The 21,679-nt window shown below is 41.6% G+C and overlaps 1 protein-coding gene across 1 annotated transcript in view; it reads left to right on the forward strand.

Moving 5' to 3' along the window:
• Window positions 1-1,903: 1,903 nt before the first annotated feature.
• Window positions 1,904-21,679, forward strand: part of G2E3 (G2/M-phase specific E3 ubiquitin protein ligase) — a 37,746-nt gene continuing 17,970 nt past the window's right edge. The window contains exons 1-9 of the mRNA XM_015421768.1: window positions 1,904-2,005; window positions 4,116-4,240; window positions 4,913-5,075; window positions 12,105-12,211; window positions 13,214-13,330; window positions 14,375-14,502; window positions 14,601-14,733; window positions 18,459-18,587; window positions 19,287-19,597. Of these exons, the coding sequence (XP_015277254.1) occupies window positions 1,907-2,005; window positions 4,116-4,240; window positions 4,913-5,075; window positions 12,105-12,211; window positions 13,214-13,330; window positions 14,375-14,502; window positions 14,601-14,733; window positions 18,459-18,587; window positions 19,287-19,597 (1,312 nt within the window). The 5' untranslated portion in view covers window positions 1,904-1,906. The remainder of the gene's footprint in view (window positions 2,006-4,115; window positions 4,241-4,912; window positions 5,076-12,104; window positions 12,212-13,213; window positions 13,331-14,374; window positions 14,503-14,600; window positions 14,734-18,458; window positions 18,588-19,286; window positions 19,598-21,679) is intronic.

A 21,679-nucleotide genomic window follows, 5' to 3' on the forward strand; every position in this document is an offset into this window, starting at 1 on the left:
GATCCCTGCTCTAATGTAACCTGGAATTATAATTCTTAAATCGCAGTGTTTAGGGTCAGTTTTGCTTTACTGTGTCTGTGCATAGTGGTTTGTCTAGTCTCTTCTTCTGTACTACAGGAAAGAAGCATGACCTCTCATGTTTTAATTTTTAAAGGATGTTAGTATAGGACAGTTTGTTCTTGATGTGAATGAGTATAGCCTGTTCTCAGTGTACACAGTCATATGGAGAAACTGAACAGTAACTCGAGGTGTGCCGGGGTATTCCAGGAGCAATTTACAATAATGGCAGTACTTTCTGTGATTTTACAAATAGCTGTCGCTGGATTATGTCAATAGTGCATTAAATCCACATTGAAAATATTGTGTATAGTTTGGGTTGCACTGTATTTGAATGGTATACCTTATTTGCAGCTGCTGAACATCTTTTTTTAAATTAATATTTCATAGTACTTAAAATAGCTTGAAATGTGTGCTTTTTTCTGTTTTTAGCCTGTGACTTCTGTCAACGGACTGAAGACTGTCCTGAAAAATATGGGGAAAAGAGGACATATGAGGAATTCAATCTCTCTGTTCATTATTACTGTCTAGTAAGTAGTTTCTGTTGAACCTGCAAAATTCTGATTATCCTAATTGTAATCAGAAATGCTGATAATTGGAAAGCTCTTTGTCAATAGAAACCATTTGATTACATGCCGGTAGAGTAGTATTTTTCTCTAGGATTGTTCCAGCAGTTGTGTATTTTGTTGGCTCCCTTTGATTATACTTGTTGTCCGATCTCAAATGCTTTAATAGTATACACACATTGTACCAGGTGGAGAGTCATATGACATGAAACAAAAGCCCACCAACAAGAGGCAGCTGGGTTACAGTGCAGGCCAGCCTTTGCAATGTTTAATGTTTATTTATTTATTTAAGTTATGGGAGTCAAGGTGGATTACACAGAGTGAGTCAATTCAATCAACAAGATGGGACATTCACTAAACAATGAAATAGGGTTTGGGTTGTAGTACCAACCAGAAATCTGATAAACAGAACTGACACATTAAATGATGCAAAACTACGTAGCAGGATCTAACTTACACCAAACTAAACACATTAGTATAGACCAGTCTCTAATAATTTGTCCAAGTAACTTTGTCAATCATTAGAAAATCCCTCTTGAATAATTAAGTTTCGAATAGTTTGCAGAAAGGCAGGAGAGTGGGAGCAGGGACTTTCCTGATCTTGTCAGACAGATGAGTGAAGCTGTTGTGGCAGAGCATAGTAGGGAGAGGCACCCTTGCAGATATGAGAGTCCATGGACACATAAAGGGCTTTATATGCGATAGCTAATACTTTACACTAAGACCGGTAACTGATGGGCAGCTGGTGGAGTGACAGTAGAATGGGAGTAATATGCATGCTCCATCTAGCTGCCAATAATATGTTTCTGCAGGACTTTTTTTGTATAAAAAGCCCAGCAGGAACTAATTAACATAAAAGGCCACACCCAACAGCAGAAACTAATTAGCGTATTAGGCCACACCCCTGACAGCACAGTTTATTTTCGTATTAGGCCACACCCCCTTGCCTTCCCTTGGCTTGCCCGGGTGCGCTGCAGCTGCGGGCAGTGTGGGCAAGCCAGCCCTTGGACAGGCCAGGGAAGGTACAGAGAGGCATTTAAATGCAATCGTTCCAGGAGCCCCTGGCCCGCCCACCTCGGGGTCGCCGGGGGGGGTCGCTCTCCAGGCCTTCCCTCTGTAGCCACGCACGTAGAGGTTTTGGCTGTAGTTGGCATGGCCAACTCTGAAGCCAGCCGGAACTCCGTTCCTGTGCGTTTCTGCCCAAAAATAGCCCTGTGTTTCTGTAAAATAATGTTTGAAATGTACATTCAATGTCAGTAATTTGCTCCTTTTTGTCACAGTTGATGTCAAGTGGGATTTGGCAGAAGGGTGAAGAAGAAGAAGGTTTCTATGGATTTTTAATTGAAGACATCCAAAAGGAAATAAACCGAGCTGCAAGACTGGTAAGAATATAACTTGGAAGTCTTTGGATCAGGCTAAAACATGCTTTGTCAGAGGGACATAGCAGTAGGTATGCTAGGACCTTTTTAAAAAATTAAATATTATCATACACTTACTCGATAAGGCTGTCATGTTGCCACAGCATTGTAGGCAGCATTCTTCTGAATAATAATATGTGTTTATAATTCAGAAGTAGTTTCCATTTACCAGTTCTTGTAGAAAAGATTATGTAGTGAGGTAATTAACATACTGTGGGTTTTTCCTTCACTTCACCTTGAAAATAAGGTGGTTCTTCCCATTATTTCTGAAATTAGTCGCTTCTAACTTATTGCTTCCCCTAATGCAATGTGGGGGAGAAACCCCTCTGGTTTTAGATATCCTATAACTGGAAGATCATTCACCACTTTGTGTCCAGGATGTTGTTTTTTTTAAAACGAAGGTACTGAAATCTATAGCAGAGACACATGGTTACCATTGCACCAGCATAATTGCAAAGATGTTTGGTTACAGAGCTGATTATCAGTCTTACTCAGATGTTTCCCTCCCACAGTTGTCTGGTCTGTGTTCTTTGCTACCATGAAAAGTATGGAATAGATAGTTAGGAATCTTTCTTGACGCTGTATGGCATCTTACCCCAGTCTCTAGGAGATAGTCAGTAACAAGTAGTGGACACGCGTGTGTGTGAGTGTGCGTATTGTAATGACTAAACCATGACAGCTAGATGGGGGTGCCAACAACCTGAAGAAAAAGGCCTGTCTCTTTAATAGAGACTTAATGTATGGAAAAAAGCCGGTAAAGTTTTTCATTGCATGGAGGTAAATAATACCACCCTTTAAGCCTGTATTAAAGGGGCAGGACTTTTTTGTTATTTATGTTGTTGACAAACCTAAATTTGAACAAATATGCAGTTGGGGAAAATGAGAACCCCTTAAGAACTGTCTGGTATCTAGTGATCTGTGAAACATTATTCCTCGGGCTGGTAGGAGCCTAGTAATTGCCCACACACACATCAAGGGTGATTTGGCATCAATTGTATGCATGCCTTTTGAACCCCCTAGGATTTTGGGGGCCTTGCTTGTACTTGGAATGTGTGGAGCATTTGCTGTTGCATGTCAAGAAAAGGTTATCTGGTAGGTGAAACAAATGCACCACTGTGCAGTCATTTTACACTTTCAGGAAACAGAAGGGAATAGTCATTTCATTCTTTGTGTCTATAAGGATGTATCTGAGAAAGTCACAATAATGTTAGAAGAACTCTGCTGGATAAGATCAGTGATCCATCTAGTCCAGCATCCTGTTTCACTCAGTGGCCATCCAGTTGCCATGGCTTCCCTTGATGCTGTCTTTTAGCACAGCTCCAAATAGTTTACCCTAGTGTGGAGAGATTGCTAAACTTTACTTGGATTCCATGGCTCAGCTAGCTTGTGAATGTGCTCCATGAAATGGTTATTCAAGAGAGGGAGGGAGTTTTTCAAAGAACTAGTCACAATACAAACTTGTATTGATTGCTGGTAATTAGACATTATGAGTGGAAGCTTCATGCGCCTTACATACAAGTCACAACACAAACTTATATTGATTGCTGGTAATTAGACATTATGAGTGGAAGCATCATGAGCCTTACATCGGACAACCTTTATGCTGCCTACATCCTCAACACCCTCTGTGTCATTTTGGGGCTACTATTTCAGTTCCCACAGCTGTTACAGAAGCAGCCACTAATATAGCCATATAAGCTCTAGAGCAGGGTTCTCCATGGTGCCTGCCAGTTCTTCCCTTAGTGCCCACCGAACTTTTCAAGAAAGTGGGTGGAGGCATTGTAAGACAGGACTTGTTACTGTCTGCCCTCATTCAAATGCAGCAAGCTAGAAACACGGATCTTTCTAGTAAATTTTGTTTGTTCTTTTAAAATCAAAAAACTGTGTGGTATTAAATTATAATGAATTAATTAGCAATACAAGCCCATGTGAATGTCATATACGATCTTCAATATTAATTTGTTTTTGTGTGTATATCTTATTTCCTAAATTTTGGAAAAAGTGTAGAACTTAAAATAGTCTTTGTAAATAATTGATCGTTCCTTTAAACCTGGTTTAATATCTATCTTTTTAGAAATGTAATATCTGCAAGAAAAAAGGTGCTTCAATTGGTTGTGTGGCATCCAAATGCAAACGAAGTTATCACTTCCCTTGTGGAATAGAAAGAAAATGCATTTTCCAGTTCAGGGAAAATTTTCCGTAAGTTTTGTATGTGTGTCTGTGTGTGTTTTTAACCTTCTGTATTGGCTGAATTAGATTATAAATTCACTGAAAAACTGTGGATCTGACATGAGACATTAAGGTTTTCTGACTATGAAGTTTATCTTTCAAGTTTATATTCTGTCCATATTTTGTTATCAAAACTTAGGAAAGCTGTAAATTTCAGAAGGGCAACAATTCATCCTTTTCAGCAAGATTTGGGTGGATGTTTGTGTTCTGCATGGTAATGTGATACACCAGCCATTATCTGTTGCATTTCTTGCCCTTCTGACTTCATAACCAAAAAGTACAATATTTTTGTTTTTCATATTCTGTATTAGTGCTACACATACCTCCTTTCTAGGGAGGCTGTTTCAAACATCTAACAGAATGGACTTTGGCCCATAAAAACTTGCATTAAAATATTTTTTGGTCTTTAAGATGCCAGAAGACTCCTTGTTTGAGTGAACAATAGCTTTTTAATCTAGCAAACCCTGAAATGCAGTAACCAGTAGATTTTGAAATCTTCCTGGAAAATATTTTGTTTACATCAAATATTAATCTAATTATGGAGAAATGTTGCTTTTTGTTTTTAACACGGATTACATACTCTGTTGTTGTAATAGCTATAAAGATTATGTGACTAGATGGATCTCTGGCTCTGTATTTAAGGTCATATTGTTGGAAACATCGACCTGTTCAAAAGCCTCCCTCAGACTCACAAGGATCTTCGCAATGTACAATATGTTTGGAGGTAGTAGAACATTCACCATCATATTCCATTTTGACAACTCCATGCTGTAAAAATGCTTGGTTTCATAGAGACTGTTTGCAAGTAAGTCACTTTGTGTTTTGCAGATTTTATATTTGGCTTGAAATGCTTCTTATACTAAAAAGAAACATGTTATAAAATAACAGAGTGGAATAAACCTTGACAGCAGATTCTGTCATGCTTGCCATTGAAGCAAAGTAAAATTTCATGGTAGAGTGACATTAATAATGCTATAGATAGCTCTGTGCTTTCACCAGTGATCTCTGCACATTCAGGTCAGGGGCAGTGATCTCTGCACATTTACATGAGGCTGTCCTTAAAGACTCTTTGGAAACTTCAGTTAGTCCAAAATGCAATGGCCAGGTTGTTAAGAGCTGGAGGGGCTGTATCAGCCCTGTACTGGAAGATGACTTGGTTTCCAAGAACAATTCAGAGTGCTGGTGCATGCCTGTAAAGTATCAAGAACATCACGGGAAAAGGGTACCCATTCTGTCCAGCTCACTGTTTTAAGATCCTTACCTCTGTGTCCTGCCCATTGAGATGAGGCAGGTGATGACAAGAGATAGCACTTTCTTGCCATGTCACCCTGTCTTGGCAGCTTAAGGCTTATCATGCTAGCTATTTATCCAGGCTTTTAGCTGACTTTTTTGTTGGTGGCTGCTTATATGATCTTTCCCTGTATTCCATTTGATTATGACTGATAGGTGGTTCTTATGTTGTCTTACGATATTCAGGTTTTTGTGGCTTTTTCGCTATAATGTAGATTGAGATTTTTGTCTTGTTGGCTGCCTTTAGCAGTTCTCTGCAGTAGTCACAAGAAATATTCTAAATAAATTTTAAAAAGTAAAAAAGAAAGGTCCCAGCCCTGAAACAAACATAAATTATATTTCACCAGCAAGAGGTAAAGAAAGGGAGAGGCATAGGTTTGAACAAATTCACATATGCTCTTAGAAAATCAGTTCTGTCTGAAGCACATCAAGGTACAAAATATTATTTATTACTTTCAATTTATATCCCGCCTTGCCGGGCAAACTGGCTCAAGGCGGCGTACAGACAGATTAAAATACAATAAAACAATAAAGTGTGATAAAATTCACATAAGCAACAATTACATAAAGTGCTATTGCATACAGATGGCGGTTCCTATGATGTCTTACAATAAGAGAAGGCAATAACCAGCGTTGCAACCTATAAAGTGGCCCGCACTTTATAGTTGCAACCTATAAAGTGATTTCACATGCAGTTAATCTTGCATATGAAAGTTTTTTTAAATAGCCCCAAAGCACAAAACAGTTTCTGCATACTTTTGTGCTCTTAACCTCTTAGCATGCTCTTTTACTAAACACTCAAACAATGTTCTTCTAATTGTAGGGCACAGGCGTGAAACTCATTTGTTAATGAGGGCCAGATCTGACATAAATGTCACTTTCTCAGGCCGGGCCATGTGTGCCATAAAATGTAAGTGACCCACACCCCTTCTTAGCACCTTACTAACCACCCTTTGCTTGATATGCACAAGACGTTTTGCACAACACAGAGAGCTGTTACCTGATAATCAAGGCCAGTTGCTGCATTCACAGGCTTATATAAGTGAACACATTTGGTGAGCCAGCCAGTGGCATTTCACAGGCACCTGTGCCCATGGGCGCCTTCCACAGGCTGTCTGCAAGTGGGAAGCCACTTGGCTGGGCTCTGGGAGGTGGAGAGCCAGCCATCTTTCCAGCAGCCCAAGCAGCAGATGCAGGAGCCAAGGGCAGCAGAGCTCAGGGCCAAACCAGCCCTTCTTGCCCCTTATGGTTGCCAACTACAGGTTGGGTAATCCCTTGAGATCTGAAGGAAGACCCTGGGAAGGGCCAGCATTTGGGGAAGGGAGGGACTTCAGCAGGGGGTATAATACCCTAATATAGGCCTTTCTGGTCCACATTTGGACTGGTTTCCCCTCATTTGCTCACAGGCCAGATATGAGCCGTAGACGGACTGGTTCCAGGCCCCAAGTTGTATGTTTGACATGTCTTGTAGACCATATCCAATCTGCTTTCCTAGGTATGTTCATTAGTACCAGTTGTTCTTCATGATCTCTGTTTATTACACACATGGGATTCTCAAGTGTGTGAGTGCAGAGCCTTGAAATCTATAAAAGCTATACAACTTTGAGTGCAAACCTCCCTACCCACAATGGCTGCTCATAGTGTGCACCCAGGGTGGGCAGAGCCATGTTCACCTGTCAGTTCTTCCATAACTGCCACAGCAGCTGTCTCTGAAGGGACCTTCTTATTCTCCGTTTCTTTGAACTATCTAAATTTTACAAAAGAAAGGAGCAAAGAAAAATTTACTTTGCTGTGAGCTGCATTGCATGCCTATGGCACAGTACACAATGTTTAAGAATTGTTCTGCCTGCAAGGGAAAAGTCCCATCCACAGATGGACATTGTCTTATGTTTGGGTAGGGGAGGACTCCTACCAGCATTGCCTTAAGTCTACAAAACAAGCTAGATGTAATAATGATAACAGACTAAAGACTATGTTGTGGGAGAAAGCTCAAATGACTGCATCCTTGCCCATGTGCATGCTTTGCTGATGGCATCCATCCATCCGCCTGTCTGCCGTCTGCCTAAGCACTGGGACATCTCACAGCCGAAAGAAGAAGCCGAGCCGGGAAAAGTGAATGACACCGAGCCTCCACCAGGGTGCCGGTAGGCAGCCCCTCCCTTGAACTGATGTGGCCGTAGTTAGGGTTGATATAGGTGACTAGCACCCAAGAATTGTAAACCGCCCAGAGAGGGTGGTATATCAAGTCGAATGATAAATAAATAAATAAATAAATAAAACAACAGATTCCATGGCATCGGTATCAAGAGGCCCAAACCCACAGAACTCCCAGTTAGCAGAAACAGCTCTTGTGCAAAAAAATCTGCTGAGCTGAAGATACAGGTGCAGAAATCAAAGGCTGCTAAACGTCATGCTTCAGAGGAGTTAGGAAGTGATCACAAGAAGTAAAAAAGAACAAACTGAAACATGGCGAGCCATGTGCACCCACTGATACTTCAGTGGTATCTCAAAAATCAGTGCCGATACAGGGCACAGAGGTCATCATACCAGTCCTGGAAGTCTTCCAAGCAGTGCCCCTACCAGAGCAGCAGATTGAAGATATGTCAGTAGATGGGGTGCAAAATATCAGTCTCTGGCAGGAAAAAGCCACCTCCTGGTGTCAGAGAAGTGATCAATACTGAGAAATGCAGCACAGCAGCAGTTTGTGCCTTTTCTTGGTATCAGAGTACTCTCCAGTGAGGGAGTTGATTCCACAGTCTCAGATCTGTAGTCATGGCTTTGACAGGGTCAAGTCTTACAGAGAGATATATGGAAGGTATTATATATCTGGAAGCTGATCTCCCTATTACAGTTGTTATGCCCAGAACCAAGAATATTATTTTTCACAGAGGAGTTACACAGGTTGCAGCCCAGTATGTTCTCTGTGATGCTGCAGTGAGTCACTCTTTCAGGTCAAGGAGCAATTATTAAAAGATATGATAGATCTGCATTTTCAGACCTTTACCAGCCTGTGTTCTAAGCGTTTTACAACTGAATGCCAAAAAGACATGGAAGCATGAGATCTCTCTTGGATTGGATATGCGTGGGCGGGTTGTAAATGTTTTCATTGTGGGAAATTCAGAATAATTTCAGTTTCCTCTATCCTGTCTCTCCTAAAGGTAGACATGTTTTTAATCTCCATAAATCTGATGTATGCATATTTTCTTATGTCCATCTGTCCACAACACAGACAATATCTTCAACTTGCCATAGGGAGCATGCACTACTAGTACAAGGTTCTACCTTTCAGCCTGTCAACTGCCTCTCGGGTTTTCACCAAATGTGTGGCAGTAGTGACAGCGTATCTTCACAGGAAGGGTATTGGATGAATGACTGGCTGCTACTTCGTATGTCTGCCCAGACATTACTTCAGCACCTGAAGACAACAGTGCAGTTGCTGAATCAGTTGCGATTGAGGGTGAATGTGAAGAAATCCCATTTTGACCATGTGCAGTGTCTGCAGTTCACAGGAGTAGTGTTAAATTCAATCACGGGCTGGGTATTCCTACCACAGGGAAGAGAAGAACGTATCAGATCCCTTGTGAGGCAGGTTCTTGCTCAGCTGGAACAAAGGCAGTTACAGTTTAGAGATTATTAGGACTCATGGCATCCACCACAGCAGTAACACCTTGTGTGTGGCTGATTATGAGACTGTTGCAAATTTGGTATCACAAGGTGTTCAGCCCAAAAATTCAGAAGCTGTCAACTGTTCCGTGTGCACCAAGGTTAGTATGATGCTCCCTTGTTTGGTGGCTCAAGACAATTCATCAAGATACCAACTCGGGTCACTTTGAAAACAGATCTGTCACTTCGCTCATTGCAAGAGACATTCAGTGAACCTGGCTTGGACTTACAGAGAGGCTGCAGTGCACATCAGTGTATTGGAACTTCTCAAGCCAATTCAGGCTTTTTCTCCAATCATCAGGTACAAGTCAGCTCACATAGCAATGGACAGTATCTCAGTGGTGTATTGAATCAACAAACAGGGAAGAACAAGTTCACCTTCCCTGTGCACCCTAGCATGCAGCCTGTGAGAACAGTGTATGCAGTACAATGTCCATATTTCAGAAGTACATGTTCCACAAAACCAGTCTATATTAGCAAATGCATTAAGCAGGCGGGTATGTGGCCCACAAGTGGTCCATGAGTGACAGGGTCCTGACAAAATTATTTGCTCAGTGGGGAATGCCAACAGTAAATGTGCATGCTTTGCTGATGAATTATGAATGCCCAGTGTATTACATGAATGGGGAAGCGGGGAGAGGTTCAAAACATGATGCATTCATTGTTTACATGTTCCCACCTCTGTCCATGATGTTTGTTGTTGTTCAGTCGCACAGTTGAGTCCAACTCTTCGCGATCCCATGGACCAGATCACGCCAGGCCTTCCTGTCTTCCACCATCCTCTGAAGTTTGCTCAATTTCATGTTCGTTGCATCTATGACACTGTCTAACCATCTCATTCTTTTCCGTCCCCGTCTTCTTTGACCTTCAATCTTTCCCAGCATCAGGGTCTTCTCCAGTGAGTGCTCCCTTCTCATTTGGTGGCCAAAGTATTTGAGCTTCAGTTTCATTATCTGGCCTTCCAGGGAACAGTCAGGGTTGATTTCTTTTAGGATTGACTGATTTGATCTTCTTGCAGTCCAAGGGACTCTCAAGAGTCTTCTCCAGCACCATAGTTCAAAAGAATCTATTCTTCGGCGCTCGCCCTTCCTTATAGTCCAACTCTCGCAGCCATACATGACTACTGGGAATACCATTGGTTTGACCATGCGGACTTTTGTTGGCAGGGTGATGTCTCTACTTTTTATCATACTGTTTAGGTTCGCCATTGCTTTCCTCCCAAGGAGCAGGCATCTTTTAATTTCATGGCTGCTGTCACAGTCTGCGGTGATCTGGGATCCCAGGAACGTGAAGTCTGTCACTACTTCCACGACTTCCCCTTCTATTTGCCAAGGAGTGATGGGGCTGGATGCCATGATCTTAGTTTTTTTGATGTTGAGCTTCAAGCCCACTTTTGCGCTCTCCTCTTTTACTTTGAGCAAGAGGCTCTTTAGATCCTCTTCACTTTCTGCCATTAGAGTGGTTTCGTCTGCATATCTGAGGTTGTGGATCTTTTCCCCAGCAATTTTAATTCCCGCTTGTGATTCATCCAGGCCAGCATTTTGCATGATGTACTCTGCATATATATTAAATAAGTAAGGTGACAATATAAATGCTTTATAAAATAAGGGTGGACTGGACCATTTGCATCCTTAATTGCACCATTCTGGCCAAGATGGGTGTGGTTTCTGACACTACTACAAATGGCAAGGGGTTGGTAACTGCCGCTTCTGAGAAACAGTGATTTACTAACAGTGATTTCCTATTTAGGTATTTCAGTAAGATGTGGCCAAACTGCATCTGAAAGCATGGAGAATCAGCTTCTTGGCCAGACTAGGTGTGGAAGGTGTAGGATAATGCACAAAAGCTATGAGCCAAGAAATTATATAATGTTCAGTGGATGCTTTTTGTAGCATATACAAGAGGTCAAGGTTTGGATCCACTGATGTGTTCCATAATGAACCTATTTTGAGGGGAGTCTCCATACCTGATCTTTGTAAGGCGGCCACATGGGCATGTTCTTCACAATTCATATGATATTATGCAATGGATGTTAGAGCAAGGAGAGGTGCAACATTTGGAAAAGCTGTTTCAAACGCATTATTTTCATAAATCAATTACACAGTGGTTTGTGATTTGTTATGTTAGTAACCTTCACCTGTCATCACGGTTGAACTATGGACGACGTACAGTATCAGGTACATTCCAAAAACTACAAGTACACTAAACATGTTCAAGAACTATATATATAAAATACCTATCAGGCTTATTCACCTGTTGCCACCTCTGGGGTTTTAACCTTGCTAATCTATCCCATATGTGTGGTTCACAGAGACCACAAAGAAGTAAAACAGGTTGCTTACCTGTAACTGATGTTCTTCAACTGGTCATCTATGCAGTCACACAACCCGCCCAGCCTTCCCCAACACAGGTGTATGTAATTTATCTAGCCTGCTGTGCCATTAGGAAGAACTGATGGGTGAGTGTGGTTCTGCCCGCTGTGCCTTGTGGGTAGGGAGACTCAAAGGTTCTGAGGCTCTGCCTGCCTATGCTTGAGATCCCATATGTGTAACTTGAAGAACATTAGTTATAGGTAAGCAGCCTGTTTTTTCATTTTATTCAGTACAGCAATGTTTCGTGATTGGCCATGGCCACTGATATCTGTGGACTGATACTGATTGGGAAGTTGCTTGTCTAGAAAGGCTTACAAATACAGATGTAGAATTTGTGTGTATAAGTGAAGGGATATAGCAGTCCTTGTCTAATTTTGTGAGCTTGATAACTGAAGAAATCCTTACCAGTATAACTGCTATAGCTATCTTCAAAGGTGTGCAGTAACTCTTCTTTCTCTTTAGTAGACAACTGCTGTATTAATCACCATTTTCTCTCTGTTTCAATCCAGCGTCAAGCTCTGAGTGCAGGAGTGTTTTTCTTTCGGTGTCCAGTATGCAACAATAAAGAGAAATTTCAGAATGAAATGTTGAGAATGGGTGTTCATATTCCAGAAAAGTAAGTACTTCTCAAAATAGTATCATTCTGAAGTGTCTAGACTAGAGTATTATCTGAAACTAATAAACGGTTAGGGGTTCCCCCCCCCCTTTGACTTTTTGTTATATACATTTTCTATAATATTAAAGCAAGATGAAAATAGCTTGCTAAATTCTATCAAATCTGTATTGGAAGTTCAGCGTAAATATTTATGAAGTTCAGTTGATGATGGATGAAAATGCAGAGCCCAGTATGGTGAACCAGGGTTGATTCCACCCATCAAAATGAAAACTAGATGTAAATGCATTCTAAAACTAAGGAACATAGATCTGAGACCGATTTCCCACAAGCTGCTGCTCTGCGTTCGCTCTTCCCTTTGCCCCGATCATACGTGTCAATTTCACACTATGTGTTGCGCGGCCGCATTTTGCCCCACAGCTTCGCCTGATTTTCCTCGTGTCTACTCAATCCTGTTTTTTGAGGATTGAGTAGACGCGGGGAAAATCAGGCGAAGCTGCGGAGCAAAATGCGGCCACGCAGCACCTACTGTTAAATTGATACGTAAGATTGGAGCAAAGGGAAAAGAGAGCACGGAAGAGCGGCTAGTGGGAAATCGGTCTGATTAAATCTACTCAGACTTAAGGCTAGTATTTTCTCTTTATAGGTAATTTATTAAACACTAAGAACAAGCAGGCAGGTAAGGAGAGCAATAACCATGTTTGATTTGCACAGATGTAATATGAAACCATGGTCAATAGGAGGAAGAGAAGAAATCCTTCCCTGGAGTGGAGCAAGTAGACATTCATAATGAGGTCACCTGATTTACGAATGATGGTTTGCATTAGCCACAAGTGTGAATGCACCTGCCCATTTAAGTTGTTAGTTGGGAGGTCTGAATTGCAAGCTGTCAAGAGCTGATCTTTCTATTTTTGTGGTACTATTTGCTCAGACTATTTTAACATGAATGGGCAAATTGGAGACCAAAAATGTTCTTTGTTTTAAAAAATCTTTGTGTGTTTCTAGAGATGCCTCCTGGGAACTGGAAGAGAATGCATACCAGGATCTTCTTCAGTGTTACCAGCACTGTGATATCAGAAGATGCATGTGTAAAAATGGAAGAGACTACAATAAGCCTGATAGGTATTTTATATATGTAGTTCTTGAACATGTTTAGTGTACTTGTAGTTTTTTGAATGTACCTAGTACTGTATGTCGTCCATAGTTCAACTGTGATGACCAGACAACTCAGTTGTATACCGAGTCAGAGCTTCAGAAGCATAGTGGACCACTGTTTCTTTTTTCTGTTTTTTACAAAATGAGGAAGGCAGGCAACAGCTACACACCCTTTCATGATGCCTGGATCAAGTTTCAGCTGAGCCCATTCCCCCATTCAGCTGTTAACTGCCATTTCTCTGCCCATTAGGAGAGGAGAAAATGCCATGTCTGGGCCCAGATCTTTCTGAGAACTTCTCCTCCCCCTCAAAACCCCATGCATTAATTTGTACAGCAGTTTAATTGGTATTTGCAATATTAAGTGCTCTAGCAACTTTGGATGTTAATTTTTGGCTGAAAACCAGGCTAAAATCTCAAAGGATAAAACATTAGACATTTATTGCTGAAAAATTAGTATAAACTGAGTGCACTATTTTGAATTTTCTAGCATGAAATTCTACTTTTAAGATACTGATCATGAACGCTCGTGGGGGGGGGGGAGCATTACTAATCTTCCATCCCTACCATCCATTTTACCACACAAAAATGCATGTGGCAACTAGAAATGGTCAGGCTCCCCTTTCTTTCCTTTTCCTTTTCCTTTTTTTTCTTTCGTCACGTTGCAGCTGAGCTGTGGTGAACCCATAGAGTTTTCAGAGGTAATTTGACATTGCCTGCCTCTGAGTAGCAACCCTAGACTTCCTCAGTGGTCTCCCATCCAAGTACTAACCAGGCCTAACCCTGAACCTGGATTATACAGGTGAGGGCAAACTCCCGTTAGTTGACTTCAGTTTACATTTACTTTTGTGAGTTTTCTTCCAAGCACTTTGTGTGAAAAAAGCCCTCACACTTGCAAAAGGGGAGTGTAAACTACAATATACTGATGTCTAAGCAGCTTTGTACGGTTAATGAGATATACTGAGTTTGTTTTGCTATAGTTAACTGTCTTAATTTCAATTTATTTTCTTTCAGTAAATGGGAAATAAAACGCTGTCAATGTTGTGGTTCCAGTGGAACCCATTTGGCATGTTCTTCATTAGCAACATGGGAGCAAAACTGGGAATGCATAGAATGTAGAAGCATCCTTGCCACGTCAAATGGTATGAAATATTAATTTATTGTCTTATGTACTTGGATTAATTGAAATATTTTGAAATATTGCTGGAAAAATAACATGAGGTTTCATTTCATTGTACAGGTAGCTGCCAGAAATGGCGAAAACGTTCCTTGACAGTATCAGAAAAAACAGACATTGGAGACAGTTTGCTTGAAGAACCATCACCAAAATACACAAGACAGTCTCCTGGATCCCATCTTGGCTTCCTAGTCAGGCACGTAGTTTTCTTTCTTTTGCAACTGCTAGGGAACGTATAGGCAAATAGTAGTTGGGTTTCTAGAAATAAACTAGTTTGAAACTTGTTCTTGGATCATCCAGTAACTATAGCCTATCATGTCTGTTTAATAAATTTGAAACTCCTCAAAGATCTGGAGTCGTTTTTCACCCGTAGTTCCAGTTCTTTGGAATGGACTTGATGGGGAGATTTGGAAAGCTTGTATGCATCTTTCTTTCCGAAAGAAATTCAAGGCAGTGTTTTTTTTTTCACAGGGTTTGTCAGGCGTCAAGGTATTTTGTTCGCTATTAGATGGATTGTCTTTCAAAATTGTGCCTGGATTTTTAATTGCAAAAGAACGCACATCCAAGTCTCTACTAACATCAGTTGGGGCCCATACATGAACACACACACACACACATATATATATATTATTCATAGTATATGTTTGTATGGAAATGTCTGATGGCACTGTCTGTTGGAGATAATAACATAAGAACCCTGCTTGATAAGACCAGTGGTCCATCTAAGCCATCATCCTGTTTCACACAGCAGCCAACTACCCTGGAGGGCCAAAAACAGGGCATAGAAGCCAAGGCCTTCCCCTGATGTTGCCTCCAAGCACTAATATTCAGAGGCTTTTGTATGCACTCAACACTTCTTCAGATACAATGTGTCACTGGGACTCAAACTTTGTTCTGTTGCTTCAGACTAACATGGCTACCCACCTAAATCTGCCTCTAACCATGGTTAGTAGCCACTAATGGACTTATCCTCCATGAATCTTTCTAATCCCTCTTTAAAGCCATTTTACTACTGGCCACCACTACATCCTCTGCCACTAAATTCTATAGCTTAATTAATTGTGGAGTGAAGCAGTATTTTCTTTTGTCTGTCCTGAATCACTTTACGCCCCCAAGTTCTAGTATTTTGGGAGACTGGGAAGGCATCTTCTCAATTAATTCCCTCCACCACATGCATAAATTTATAAACCTGTATCATACTCACCCTTAGTTGTCTCTTTTCTAAATTGAGAAGTCCCAGACTTCTCAGCCTTTACTTATGGGAAACACATTCCTACCCCTTAGCTATCTTGGTTGCCTTCTTACATAATTTTTCCATCTGTGCAATAACCCTTTTGAGATATGGCTACCAGAACTGTACCCACTATTCCAGTTCACACCATTTATCTATGCTGAGACATTACAATTTTTGCTGTTTCTTTTTCAGTTCCTTTTGTAATAATCCCCAGCATGGATATTGCCTTTTTCACACACTGGCTCAATGTTTTCGTTGACCTATTCATTACAACCCCAAAATATTTCTGTCTCAGCCAGTTCAGACCCCATCAGCATACATTTATACATTAAGCTTCTCTTCTCATGTTTCCCACTTATCCAATTTCAAGAGATTCTCCTGGAGGTCTTCACAATCAGCCCTTGTTTTTACCATCCTGCATAATTTTATATCATCCACAGGCTTGACCACTACATTGCTCACCCTCAGTTCCAGATCATTTAAATAGCATAGTTCTAGCACTAATCTTTGTGGAACCCCTCTGCTCATATCCCTCCATTACTAGAACGGTCCATTTATACATATTCTCTTTCCTGTTTAACCAATTTTTAATCCACATAAAAGAATGTGCTAGGCTTATTCAGGAATCTTTGATGAGGTACATTGACCATGTCCATTTATTCATATTCTCTTTCCTGTTTAACCAATTTCTAATCCACATAAAAGAATGTGCTGGGCTTACTCAGGAATCTTTGATGAGGTACATTGACCAAAGCCTTTTAAAGTCAGAGTAGATAATGTCTGAGATCACCCTTATTTATCTACAAGCTTAACTCCAAAAGTTTGGTGAGGCAGGAATTCTGTTTGCAGTAATCATGTAGATTTTCCCTTGGTAGGTTTTGTTCTTCTATTTGTTTAATAATTCTCTCCGGAACAGTTTCTACTGATTTATCTGGGGCAGATGTTAGGCTAACTGGTTTTAACATCTTGGATCCATCTTTAAAAATTAGTGTACCATTTGCTGCTTTCTAGGGCTCCAGCACAAAATCAAATTTTAACAACTACCTATCAACAGTTTTGCATTTGAGATCATTAAGAATTCATACTCTATCTCAGGCATGTCAAACATACAGCCCGTGGACCAGAACTGGCCCATGAGCAACTGTGATGAATGATACCCCCATGCTGAGGTCCCTCCCTTCCCCAAACACAGACCCTCCCCAGAGTCTTCCCCCAAATCCCCAGGGATTGTCCAACCCAGAACTGGCAACCGTAAGGGATGAGGAAGGCTGGTTTGGCCCTGAGCTGTATGCAGCCAGCCCCCTTGAGGCCTGGCTGCTGCCCTCAGCTGGGACACACTATCTGCTGCTGCCTCCTCTGGCCAGAGCATGTTGGGTTCCTGTGTCTGTCACCTGGGCTGCTGGAAAGATGGCTGGCTGCTCATGTGCGGCAGGCAGAATCTCTTTGGCTGTGACTTTCCACTTTCAGGCAGCCCAGGGAAGGCTGTGGGCACAGGTGCCTGTGGAAAGCTGCTGGCTGGTTCCCCAAATGTGCCCACTCACGTAAGCATGTGAATGGAGTGACTGGCTGGGCCGGAGGCGTTATGTGCAGCAGCCTGGACAAGAGGAAATAAATTAAATAAATAATGATGATGCGTGTGTGGAACACTGAGAGTCAGGGTGGAGGGGGCCCACCAAGTCAGGTGAGCTGAACCCGAATGTGTGCGGCTTCCCTCCTGCCTCCCTCCCTTGGCAGCATGGAGAGGATTAAATAAGAGGCAAAGCCAAAATGTATGCACTCTCCCTGTGCTCCATGCACACAAAGTGCTGCATTCTGTAACAATCTGACTGGAAGGGGTGAGGTGAAGGTCAGGGACAGGAGCAGGCCCTCAGAAAAGCCTGCTGGGTTTGCACAGAGCAGAGGCAGGCGGTGCACATGCATCTGTGCGCTTGCACATGGGGAGTAATATTTTGAGTGGTTAGATAATGCCGTGGAGCTAGCAGGAAATAAAAGTCTGCAAAAGGCATTTAAAGTGGAGCTGGCATCTTTGAAGAGTGACAGTGCTTCAGGTTTGTGTGTGCTGGGGAGCTTGCAGTTCTTCTTGCAGTTCAAGCTTGATGCTGAATTTGGGACTTTGACAGAGGGAGGTGTGAGACTGTGCGGCCACCTCACCCCTCTCCCCTCCCCAAAGCCTGTTGTCCATAGCAGTTTCTTTATGGCAGGGCTTGTTAGGTTCCCCTGGTTGATGCCACTTGGCTACCTGTCTTTGGCTGCCACACCTGCAGCGATGGAATGCAGCACCTCATGCTCTAGATCAAAAGCTTCTGACAATTATGTTGGTCTTTAAAGAGCCATGACAGTCTCTGGTTATTGCACATTGATTGTCAGGCAGTAGCTCTCTGTGCTGTACAAAACTTCTTTTGTATATTGACCAAAGGGTGGTTAGTTAGGTGCCAAGGAGGGGTGTGGGTAAGTGGTAAAATATCTCCAGTACCTGACATTACATTTTATGGCATCATGGCTCGGGCCGATAAAGCGATATTTATGTCAGATCTGGCCCTCATAACAAATGAGTTCGAAACCTCTGCTCTGAACTTGTAGATCTGCTGATTTCAGCTGAAGGAGAAGTGCCCCTTGCTCTAGGAGAAGGAGCATTTTGAATTTATGCAGTTCATACGTAGAAATGTCTAACTTCTTTTTCCATTCAGGTCTCCAAAGAGGATGTGCCACAGTGGTTTGACTCATTGTTCTCCGCTGGATCTTCCCTCTCCTAACATATTGATGTCCCCAACATCTTTGATCAGTCCTTCAGTGAGGAATCTGTCACTAGGAAAAATGTAAGTAAATATCAAGCATTCAGATTGGGTTCAGTGGCAGGGGATGGTGGTAGGAATCCAAAAAGCTGCTTGAAAATTGTATTAGCTCAGTGAATTTTCTTTCTGTGAACATCTGGCTCCATATTTTATCACACACTGCTCTTGAATGTCTTCACCTTAGTTCTAAAGCAGTTTTTAATGTGAGCAAAAATTTTACTTTGTAAGCATTAAAGTTGTGAGCGAGCTATTTGGCTTCTGCATAAATTAGTTTGCTCTGGGGCCATCCTTCCTGAGCTAGAACAAAAATATGTGAGCCGAAGGCTAAAAAACTGTGAGCTAGCTCACACTAACTCAGCTTAGAGGGAACACTGGATGGGAGTGACCTTGGGCTCACAGCTTAATTCCTTTAGTCTTTAGATCCCTAGTCATTGTTTTTATGGTGATGCATGTTTTCCTGACTTCTGATATCTCATGGTACTAAATACTTTTGACAGACCATAAAGTTTCCATCAGCTTTTTGTGTGTGTGTGTGGTAATGGTGGTGGTGGGGTAACCATGTGATTGTCAAGTTACTATACTGAGCCGATGACTACTTCTTGAACACAGATTTCTTCAAACACAAAGTGTCCACAGAAATGAGTATTCAGATTCAGAATTCTTGCTTCATGTGTTCAAAATAGTTGCTGCACTAATCAAAGAACTAATTTTATACTGTTTTAGGCAACTTGGAATGCAAAAAAGAGAAGCCTGCAATCTTCTAAGGGAATTGAGATCACAGATTAATACCAAACCAATCACGTTAAATATCAATAAGCAAAATATCTGGGATGGCGCCTTAAAGGGTTTTCGAAAGCGAAGCTTCAATCCTGCCAATACTATCGAAGTAAATTATATAAACTGCAGGGGTAAAGTAGAAAGGAATATCTGTGATTCATCAAAGGAAGATTTTTTTCAGTCACTGATGCTTCACCTTCAGAACTCATCACTCTTTGAAGGCGGTTCTTCAAAGAACTTATCTTTTGATGCTCAAGGTAAATCGATAACATTTTAAATACTTGTAACAAAAATAATACTGTAATACAGATTTTGTTGGAGATCTTCAGGAGGCACTGCAAGGCTTATTTGTTTGCCAGGGCATTTCATGGGATATGAACAGCAGACATCTTTTAGAGTGGGACAGTGAGATTTTTTATTTTATTTTTTAATCTGTAATGTTTTAATTATATGTGGTGGAATGGCCCTTCTGACCCATGACCCCTGATCCATTTTGTTTCTCTGAGGTGTATAGGCACCAGCCCCCATCCCAACTCTGCACAATGACACACCACTCTCCTGGCACATTTCTTCTTCAGTACACTGATCGGGAGCTTGGAGACCAAGCCCTACAAGGAAAGGCTGAGGACCTTGGGAATGTTCAGTCTGAAGTAGAGGAGGGACACGATTGCTCTCTTTAAGTATTTGAAAGGCTGTCACTTAGAGGGGGGCAAGGAACTGTTCCTGTTGGCAGCAGAGGATAGGACTCACAATAGTGGGTCTAAATTACACACAGAAAGGTACTGGCTGGATATTTCTAGAGTAGTTCAGCATTGGAATCCAATCTCTTCTCTTCTTCTTCTTCATTGGAATTGGCTGTGTAGGAATGTGGTGAGCTCCTTACTGGCAGTCTTCAAGCAGCAGCTGGACAAACACTTGTCCGGGATGCTTTAGGCTGATACTTTATTGAACATGGGATTGAACTATTTTATTTTTTGTGGTTTATATCCCGCCCTACCCTGCAAGCAGGTTCAGGGAGGCTCATATCATATCACAATACAGCAGCAGTTTAAAACATTAAACAATCATTAAGAAGTAAAATGTTAAATAAGTACAATATTAAATAATCCACACAATAATCCGATTCTTCTAACCAACAGTTTAGCAATTGATTACATATTAAAGTATGCCGACCCCATGCAAGAAGGGGCAATGGATCAGGTCGGCCACTCCCGGCAACAGTTGATATACAAGCTTTATTGGTGGCTGATGTAGGGGAGGCCGATGGCTCTTTTTGTACGCAGGGCTCTTTTTGTAGCAGGAACTCCTTTGCATATTAGGTGACACACCCCTAATGTAGCCAATCCTCCAAGAGTTTTACAGAGCTCTTTTTACAAGGGCTACTGTAAGCTCTTGGAGGATTGGCTACATTAGGGGTGTGTCGCCTAATATGCAAAGGAGTACCTGCTATAAAAAGAGCCCTGCATGATGCCTCAACCAAAGGCCTGGTGGAACAGCTCCATTTTGCGGGCCCTGTGGAATTGTAACGTCCCGCAAGGCCCTAATCTCAATTGGGAGCATGTTCCACTGGGCCAGGGCCAGATGTCTCTCAGGGTGTCCGGTGCTGGTCAGCAGAGCACAAGGCTCTGCAGAGGATATATGGGGAGAGATGGTCTGACAGGTATGCTGGTCCCTGGCCACAAAGGACCTTAAACTAAATGGGCTGTGACCACTTCCAATTCTGTGATTCTATATAGAGATGTAAAATTTCCGGAAATTTTGAAGCTTTTTTGGGGGGGGAAACAGAAATTTTCGGAAAAATTGAAAAAAATGCTACATTAGCATTTCTTTTGTCTTTTCTAGATTGAAAGTCATTCTGTTACTTTAGGAACATAAAATATGACTATGGACATTTTTACATGGCATGAAATACTATGGACATTTTTACTCGGCATGAAATTATCACAACTAGCATATTAAAGATATAGCGTACCCAAACAATTATTACAAACAGAATACCCACCCACATGTAAAAACAAAACTGAAACCTTTTTCTTTTCTTCTGACAATAGCACCTCCTAAAGGAAGAAATGCATCTGGTTCTTGCATTGGAGAGTTCAGTTTGTAACCTAGGACTTGCTTGTCCTCAGTGCACAGAAATTAGATCAATCTGAAATTATTTGGAAAATATTTGAACACCTTGTCTTAAAATATTTTATTTATCATGTTAAAATCTTCTGCTGCTGTTCAGGCGGCAAAGCGAGAAGGGCCCCGCTGGCCACGATGCTTTACAGCAGTCTCCCAAGGACACACCAGAAGTGTGTCAGAAGGCAACACCCACCGCTCAGGCTCCACCCCAA

This window comes from Gekko japonicus, unplaced genomic scaffold (genome assembly GCF_001447785.1).
Source record: "Gekko japonicus isolate JY-2015 unplaced genomic scaffold, Gekko_japonicus_V1.1 scaffold797, whole genome shotgun sequence".
Taxonomy (NCBI): domain Eukaryota; kingdom Metazoa; phylum Chordata; class Lepidosauria; order Squamata; family Gekkonidae; genus Gekko; species Gekko japonicus.